General features: G+C 40.3%; 2 protein-coding genes across 16 annotated transcripts in view; both read right to left on the minus strand.

The window, feature by feature from the left end:
* Glt6d1 (glycosyltransferase 6 domain containing 1) overlaps nucleotides 1-9,151 on the minus strand; it is a 19,811-nt gene that overhangs the window by 3,297 nt on the left and 7,363 nt on the right. For 2 of the 7 annotated variants that reach the window (XM_031369988.1, XM_031369989.1), the window contains exons 2-5: nucleotides 8,509-8,588; nucleotides 8,336-8,433; nucleotides 6,864-6,899; nucleotides 4,450-4,497 (exon numbers count right to left, since the gene is read on the minus strand). In XM_031369988.1, the coding sequence (XP_031225848.1) occupies nucleotides 4,450-4,497; nucleotides 6,864-6,899; nucleotides 8,336-8,415 (164 nt within the window). In that variant the 5' untranslated portion in view covers nucleotides 8,416-8,433; nucleotides 8,509-8,588. Of the gene's footprint in view, nucleotides 1-4,449; nucleotides 4,498-6,863; nucleotides 6,900-8,335; nucleotides 8,483-8,508; nucleotides 8,589-9,151 lie in introns of those variants that run through there. The other 5 variants (XM_031369993.1, XM_031369990.1, XM_031369992.1 and 2 more) reach the window with 3 other exon arrangements.
* Nucleotides 6,551-9,151, minus strand: part of LOC116090063 (N-acetyllactosaminide alpha-1,3-galactosyltransferase-like) — a 28,810-nt gene continuing 26,209 nt past the window's right edge. For 7 of the 9 annotated variants that reach the window (XM_031369995.1, XM_031369999.1, XM_031369997.1 and 4 more), the window contains 2 exons: nucleotides 8,336-8,588; nucleotides 6,774-6,899 (listed from right to left, as the gene is read on the minus strand). The gene's annotated coding sequence lies outside the window, so the exon portion shown is untranslated. Of the gene's footprint in view, nucleotides 6,635-6,773; nucleotides 6,900-8,335; nucleotides 8,589-9,151 lie in introns of those variants that run through there. The other 2 variants (XM_031370000.1, XM_031369996.1) reach the window with 2 other exon arrangements.

Consider the following 9,151-nt stretch of genomic DNA (forward strand, 5'->3'; position numbering starts at 1 on the left):
GAGGGAGGGAGAGAGAGAGTTAAAGTTTTCCTTGCCTCTGAGGGAGAAAAGGTGACTAGTCATGTGAAATCTTAGATGAAGTAGCCACACACCTGCTCCTACATTCAGGTTGGTGGTCAGGATGTTTAGCTGGGACTAGATGTAACTGAGCAACTAAAATTGAGGGCAGATTTAGGATGCTGGGAAAAGAATATTTATAAGGAGATGCTTCTCCAGGTGGGAAGTAAGCAGCACCCAGCAATTGTGCCAAAAGGCATGTTGAATTTGAACAATTGTGTGTGTGTGTGTGTGTGTGTGTGTTTTCATCCAAGGATTCAATATTCTCTGGGCAGGGGCTGGTAGTGTGGTCCTTTTTAGGAGCTTTGGTGGGGTAGCAAAGCTACATGCAACAAGTATGTGAGACAGCTCAGTGAGAAAGTTCTTCCTGTACAAGCACAAGGAACTCAACCCCCAACACCCAAGTGATGGCTTCATGGTGATGCTTTTGCAGAGGATCCTGGGTAAGTTCCCAGCACCCACATATAATGGCTTGCAACCACTTGTAGCTTCAGTTCCAGGAGATCACCATCTACTGGCTTTTGTGGGTTCCTACATACACAAACTCATGCATACAAGCTCATGCAGTGTGTGTGTGTGTGTGTGTGTGTGTGTGTGTGTTTTAAGTGAGGCATTGTGGTGCATACCTGTAATTCCAGCAGTGGAAGGGAGAGACATGAGCAACCTAGGGGTATAGGGGCCAGCCAACCTAGACAGGTATTGAACATGACTTAAAATATAAGGTGGAAAGTGATACAAGAAGATATCCAGTGTCACTGGCCCCAACACACATGCATACCCATGAGAACACATACACACTCACAAAAAATAAATTTAGGGGCTGAAGATATGGATCAGTGGTTAAGAGTGTGTACTGCTCTTGCATAAGACTCAAATTTGATTACCAGAACCCATGTGGAATTGCTAAGAGCAGGCTACAACTCCAGCTGCAGAGGTCCCAACAGCCCTTCTACTCATCTGCAGACATGTGCACTCATGTGCACATACTCACACATACACATATACATGATTAAAACTAAAGTCTTAACATTTTAAAATACAACATTGTTTAACAGAAGATTAAACAGAAGACAAAGAGGTAAACCTCAAGAGTCCTTAAATAGGAAACCCTTCCTCTGAGAGGAAAATGTTGGTCATAGGACACACTATACAAAGGAGGCTCAGTATGCTAGTGAGCAACAGGAGCACTTAGGATGCCATCATGACAGCTTTGCCTCTCAACCCTGGTTCTGCCTTAGTGAGTCTGTGCAGAGTGGCCCTCAGCACAGGAATGGAGCTTATGTGTGGCTAAACAATGTGCCCATCCCTTAGATGGAGCTAGGCAGGCACTGGATGTCCAGAGTCACACACACTGCCTACCTGAGAAGCCAGTAAATTTTATGAAGTGTGTCACAGTTGGCTTATTTCCATCACAGCCTCTGTCCTTACTATGTATCTTTCTGTCCAGAAGCAGCTAGTCTACCAGAAAGTGGGAGAGTCAACAGAAGTCTCCATTTCAGTGCAAATTGAGAGCTGATTCTCTGCAAAGTTGAGGTCCTGTTACTAAGATCCTCTGAATCAATGATCTTTTTTCTGGTGACATGTTTTCCAGAGTTGAAATACATAGTCCATAAGGGTAGGTGGATGTGGAAAGTGTCTGCTCTTGATTACATTAGATAATTTATTTGTAGAATGTTTGATTGACATGTTTATGGCTGCAGATTACATGGGTTGGGAGCTACTGCTTCACAAAGAAGGGATCCCTTCCTCAGGGAATAAAGTCATGGTCCATAAAACTACTTGTAGGTCATTGGAATTTTCATAAATGTTGAATTAAAAGGTAAATTTATCATTACTATACTGGCTGGGAAAATGATTCTCATTACCAAGGAGACACAAGTTGCTACTGCAAAAATGACAATGAGGAGAACTGCCTTCCAAAGAACTCTTTGGGGTGCTCTCTGCTAAGCTCATGTCCAGGAATAATGGCTCTTGGGAAATTGGTCCCTCGATAGGGCTGCACCACTGAAGGACTTGGGGTCATCTGGAATGGAGATCAGAACAGAGGCCAACAGTGTATCAGTAGTGGATAAGGGAGCCATGGATCTGACTAGTATCTACTTCCACTTAGTATCCATCTCCCCAGCAGCTGTTGCGGTAGGACTGTAACAATGATTTATTGTGTATGTTACTTTATTTTCTCCTCTTTCTCTGCTACTTTGTATGGTGAGTGTTGGGGATGGCTACTGTCGTCCTGTGATGATACTGTCATCGTGTGATGATGCTGTTATCCTAGTGTGGTGATACAGTTGATGAAACTTTATGTTTAGACTGTCTGGGGACATGAACTTTTTCATGTAAGTGAAGGTCTTAGGAAACAATACTAGTTTGTGGAAGGACTGAGTTGTGCTAGCTATTCTCCATGTATCTTCTTATCCATCCTTATCCTTTCTCTGCTTTTGGATTAGATTGGCCACCCAAAGTCCTATGATCTATGGCTTATAGAAGGGTCTACAAATGAGAGGTACCAATGAAAACTCAGAGGGTACACAAGGAGAGAGGTCAGGCTATCTGTTTTCTTCTTCTCTTGCAGTTTTGTTGAGTAGCAATGCCCCTCTGTGATTATAACTTCAATGGATGGCTTCTCTTTTACAGCCCTGGTGATCCCTGATCTCTTATAAACCATGCTTCTTCCTGCTCCTCTAGGCCTAGGCGTGGTCACAGCCAAGAGTGAAATACTTGACATTACAGAACTAACATCAAGTATGTAAAATAAGTAAAATGTTACTAATATTTACCCACTATAGATTGGAAAATAACTAGAATAATAATCAAATGTAATTGAATAGCCTAAATCAAAGATTAATTTTTGTATTATTTATTTAATGATTTTATTTATATGAATACATTGTCAATGTCTTCACACACACCAGAAGAGAGCATCAGATCCCATTACAGATGGTTGTGAGCCACCATGTGGTTGCTGGGAATTGAACTCAGGACCACTGAAAGAGCCACCAGTGATCTTAACTGCTAAGCCATCTCTCCAGCCCCTAGTTACTTATTTTAAAAGACTTATTTATTTTCATTTTCTAAGGGTGTTTTGTCTGTATGTATGTATGTTTACCACCTGTATGCCTGGTACTCAATAAAGCCAAAAGATAGCATGGGATCCCCTAGAACTGGAATTATATATGACTGTGGGCTGCCACATAGGTGTTGGGAATCAATACTGGGTTCTCTGCAGGGCAACATGCACTGTTAACTGCTGAGCCATCTCCCCAGTCCCTATTTATTTGTATTTACTTTTACTTCTGTACATGTATGTGTTGTATATGTGTATGTGCATGTTTACATATATGTGGGTGTATATCTGTGCATGTGCTTGTATAGGCTAGAGATTGGCATGAGGTGCCAATTGCCAATCTGCAATTGCCCTCCAGCTTACATTGCCCTCCAGTTCTAGGGGATCCCATGCCGTCTTCTGGCTTCGTTGAGTACCAGGCATACAGGTGGTAAACATACATACATGCAGACAAAACACCCTTAGAAAATGAAAATGTCTTTCACTTAAATTCAGAGTTTACCAATTAGGCTAGCTAGCCATTTTGCTCCAGGGATCCTCTGTCTCCACTTTTTGAGCACAGGGAGAACAGTCTGTTTACCATGTATACCCAGTATTTATGTGAATGCTGGAGGTCCAAACTTTGGTCCTCATGCATATGCAGCATCCATTTTACCACAGAGAGATAACTTCCCAGGCCTTAAAACCTGAAGTCTTTAAACCAATGACTCCATGTTAGACATCCATACTCTCACATGATATGCACACACACACACACACATATTTGTTGGAATATAATAGACCCAAAATTGCAAATATCACACAATGGCTAGGAAATGCATAAATGCATTGTAAACATTTTATAAACATGTTTACCCTGTATAAACATAAAACAGAATATTACACTACCATTACAGAAGAATAATGGTCACCCTTGACTGTCAGTGGCAAATGAGCATAATAAGAATTGACACCAGCAAAACATAATATATACGTATGTAAAAATGTCACAGTGAAACATTCATTTGTATAATTAATATCAAATTATAATGATTATAAATTAAAATATACAGGAGCCGATGTTGGTATTTTTAGGTTGTACTTAAAGACATTTTCTCCCTAATAATACTAGGAATGTTAAACCAGATTAAATATGACAGCTTTCTTATCTATACTCCATAACTGCATGATTCTTGAAAAATAGACCATAAACATATGAAAAAAAAACCCTTAAAAATAAAAATTGTTAGAAACAAGCTGGTTCTAGGTGTCTCAAGTACCAAGTAGGACACTTTGATAACAGAATCACATTCTCTTTAAATTGAGTTACATAGTTATTTTGTTCTTACTTTGGATTAAACCAGGTGGAGAGCTGAGGTTCTTCCAAGTGATCTTTCCTAGGTACAAAGAGAAGATTCACCTCAGGGTCATCCACTCAATTAGTATTTGCTGAATAGATGATACCATGGGCTTGGTGTGGTGCAAAGGAACAGAAATAGGAAACCTTATCAATAGTATTAAATGGAGATAGAAATAACTCAGCAGTTGGGCTTAACAGCGATGTTTGTAGAGGGGGGGAATAGAAATAACTCAGATCACTTAAATTTAAAAGAGAAAGCCTGTTAACTAAAATGAAATTTCTGGTTTCACTGGAGACTCAGTTGTGTCATGTGATATTTTTCTGGAAAATGTCTTATAAGAGGATTTTTTTTTTTTGCTGAAGCAGACATGTGGGAGCATGTTTCATTGAAAACAGACATGTGATGTTTTTCTGGAAGGTGCCTGGGAAAAGGGCATGTGATGTTTTGCTAGAGTGGACATGAGAGAATATGTTATGTTTGGAAAGGATATAAATGTAACTCAACAGACAGCGGGCGATGCTGTGTGGTATTGGTTCACCTTGTCACTCTTAGCTGATCAACATTTGTTGTGTGACTTCATAGAGAGAAAAGCACTAAAGAACTTCTGGTGGTGTTCTGGCTGCTTCATGATGCTTCCAAGAATTCAAGCTGATAAACAGAACCTCCATGTTTCTTCTGGATAGAACTGCCATTGCTGACTTGTGGATTGTGTTTGCCAGTGGATCAAGCTACTGTGTGTGAAATGAACTGCTGATATCCTGACAAAGAAGGATTCATCCCAAAGAACTATTTCTAAACAGGTCCACATCCTCCTTTGCCCCATTAACCTTTCCTTTCCACTACCTCTGGTGGGTGGTGGGCTAGAAGGAAGGTTAAAGTGTTTGAGTACCCTTCTTAAACTAGGTTTTGAAAAATATAACTCTACACTAAAATCTGTCTGACAAATTCTGCTGTTTATGTATGAAATACTACATATCAGTAAAATGGTCTGGAATATTAGTAAACACAACTTACTTGGCTGTAAAGGGCATCTTGCTGCGTAACCTCTTATCAGTAGGTTATGTATTTTATGACCCTGTTTACAAAAGTCTCAAGATGACAAGATGATGGAGAAAGAAAAATGATTAGAAGTGGTACCCGGGATGAAGCAGGATGTAGAACAGGGAGCATCCCACAGCGCCAAACAGGATTGTTTTGGCTGTAATGGAAAAGTAGTGTATCTTGATTGGTGTTGTGGTTGTATGAATATTGACATGTGATAAAAAGGTAAAATTACATAGGCAGCTTGTCTCCGTGTCAGTTTCCTGACTTTGAGTACAGTCATGTGAGCTGTAACATTGAGGAACATCAGGTGAACGTCAGGTGAAAGGTACACGTGATTCCTGTGCATTTTCCTGTGAGTGATAATCATTTTGAAATAAAGTGGAAGGTAATAAAGAGTGCATCTCTTAATTTTCAGAAGTATCTTTAGTCAAAGATATTTCACTGTAGGTTCTCCCAGTTCTCTTTCTGTATACAAATTATCTGTGCCTAAATCCATTAAACTGTGTAGTGACAGAAAGAGAAGTTTGCTTTTGGTTTATGGGGGTTTTGCTTTGTTTTACATCAAGTTAACTGTCGATATTTTTGAGCAACATTGTCTTGAGTTGTTTTTCTTTTCTTGAAAATAGATTTGTTTTGGTTTCGATAGTGCATAACTTTAATCCCAGCACTTAGGAAGCAAAAACAGGTGGACCTCTGAGTTCAAGGCGGCTCTTCTGCTTTACAGAGTGAGCTCCAGGACAGCCAGGGCTCCACAGAGAGAGCCTGTCCAGAAAAACCAAAACCAACAAACACACAGCCTGCCCTGCCCCCCAATAGATTTTTCTCCCAACAATATATTCTGACTACAGTTTCCCCTCCCCTAACTCCTCTGAGCTCCTCCCACCTCCCCTCCCATCCGGGTCCACACCCTTTCTGTCTCTGGTTAGAAAATGGATAGGCATGTAAAGAATAATAGTAAGATAAAACAAACTAACTAAAAACCAAATCAGAACACCACAAAACAAGCAAACAGAAGAAAAAGAGCCAAAGAAAAGGCACAAGAAACATGTATAAAGAGAGATTCATGTTTGCACACACAGGAATCTCATGAAAACACAAAGCTGGAAGCCATGATACATTTGCAAAGAATCTGTAAAGTGAAAAACAAGATCATTGTCTCGTGGGTAGAAACCAGGCTGCTCACAAGGAGCTATTCCAGTCTAAAGAAACCCAAGCAACCACTGTCCCTAACATGGATGTTTGCATTGATGTCAATGGCCAAAGCACACTTCTCCGTACAGCATCTCTATTAGAAACCCATTTTGCTGCAAGCACTTTTCCCTCCATGGTTCTTAGAACAGTCACAGGAAGACCCTTACCAGCAGGCATACATCTTCTGTAGGTGATCCTTTGTTCTTTAAGGAGGAAAAAAAGTCAATTTAGTTTTAAATTTGAAAAAAAAAAATGTCTATTAATAGTAATAATAGCAAACAAAACACAACAAAAGAACCAAAACTCTACAGCTAAAGTTCCTCTTCCATCTATTTGCAGCAATGAAATATGGGACAAATTAGGCCTGCTAGTAGCTTGTGGGACATATGTTTAAGACTATAATGCCAAGCTATGAATCTCCTTCATTAAAATGCACTAACCTGGGCCCTGGCAAGATGGCTCAGCGGGTAAGAGCTCTGACTGCTCTTCCAAAGGTCCTGAGTTCAAGTCCCAGCAACCACATAGTGGCTCACAACCACCCGTAATGAGATCTGACGCCCTCTTCTGGTGTGTCTGAAGACAGCTACAGTGTAGTTATGAATAATAATAAATAAATAAATCTTTAAAAAAAAATAAAAATAAAATGCACTAACCCTGGAGGCAAATAAGTGTAGCCTAGGGTACCAAAGAGATAGGGTTAACCTTAAAGACATTATGTCTCCAAACTTGGCTGCCTTTCAAACCATGGTTGGTACACTGGTACAAGGAAGACATAGGGCACAGAGGAGCTGAGAATTTGCATTTTTCTGTATGGGGACATTAGCATGTCAATGTTTATTAATTTTGTTTTTCCTCTAGAGAGTTGCTATTTTAGCCTCATTAACAATGATCAGAACTTTGATGTTTAAAAGTTTTTTCCCAACAAAAACAAAAACAAAACAAAAAACCCCAACACACACACACACACACAAAACCCTAAACTAGCAGCCCATTGTCTTGAAAGTGTTTTTGTTTAATACACTGAAGGCAGACTTGTCAAAGAAGTGCAGAGATTGAACTTAATTTCAAGTTAATGTAAATATTAGCTTTGCTTTTTTGAGACAGCGTTTCTCTGTATAGCCTGTCTTGGAATTCACTCTGTAGCCTCGACTGGCCTCGAACTCAGAGGCCTCTGTTCCTGAGCGCTGGCTGGAACTAAAGACCGGCTCAGAAAACATTGTTACAAATGAGAGCCAGTTAAGAGTAAAATAGGAAGCTGGGCAGCTGGCTCAGCAGTTAAAAACACAGGCAGCTCTTGCTGAGGACCTGGATTTTGGCTCCCAGCATCCACATGGTGGCTCACAACCCTCTGTAAGGGGATCCAGCTCCTCCTTCTAGCTTCTCCTGTCACTGCATGCATATGGCACATAAACATATATGCAGGCACTCACACATACATATGAAGCAGAATAAAAAAAAATTAAGAGTAAAATCAGAGAGGAGCTCCCCTCGGCCCTTTCATTGTCTCATCTCTTCATAGCATCATTACACAGCACTGACAACACAGGAAGCAGGTCATTTCTTTCCACCTAGAATATAAAGCTCTGTAAGACAGGGGACATTATTAGATCACTGTGTGGCTTGGCACCAGCTGGCTTACCTAGCACGAAGAATTTGATCAGTACTTCTTGACAGTTGAAAAAAAGTCAAAGCATTGAGGTCTCTGTTCTCCATCATCATGCGAGAGTGCTTTGATGCCTTTGTATAAAAGCCCAGCATTTTCGGTCTGCTGTGTCACTCAGCAACTGTGATACATCAGGGTTACATATTTACCTGGAGTAGTGCTGAATTAGTGCCAGTAGTACAGCAAGCAGAATTAGCAACAGTGTTTCCTTTTTATACTGCATTCCTTCCTAGAGAGGGGTTGGGGGGAAGAGGGAGGGAGGGAGAGAGGAAAAATTTTTGGTTAAAGGTTAAAAAAACTTTTCTTCAGTGTCTGCAAACAATTAATTTGTAGAAATTGGGCCACCAACGTCAGTGTCTGATTCCAGATTGCTCTATAGTCAAATAAAGTGTATCACAAAGATAGTAAAGCCAATAATTGACTTAAAGACCTCAGAACTGATAGCCTCAAAATATATACACTGTCTCGTAGGTATACTAAGCAATAAGGCCCCACTAATGCATTGAGATACAGGGGCAGTAGTAGATATCAACACACAAACTGAGTTTTGGCAGGCATCAATCAAAAGCAGGGCTTGTCTTGCCTTTGGGTATGGGAGGAACACAGAGGCTTACTTTTTCTTGAACATATATTTAATGATGAAGAAACTTTAAGTGTGTACCTATTAATGCAGTGGCCACCAGTCACATGGGTTGTGAGCATATGAACCATTCATGCTCCAAAAAGTGTAGTTTGAAAACAGAGTATGACAAGAAAGAATATGCAGGGAGTGGAGGAGGAGGGAGAGGAGAG

The sequence above is a fragment of the Mastomys coucha genome, unplaced genomic scaffold (assembly GCF_008632895.1).
Source record: "Mastomys coucha isolate ucsf_1 unplaced genomic scaffold, UCSF_Mcou_1 pScaffold15, whole genome shotgun sequence".
In the NCBI taxonomy this organism is placed as follows: Eukaryota; Metazoa; Chordata; class Mammalia; order Rodentia; family Muridae; genus Mastomys; species Mastomys coucha.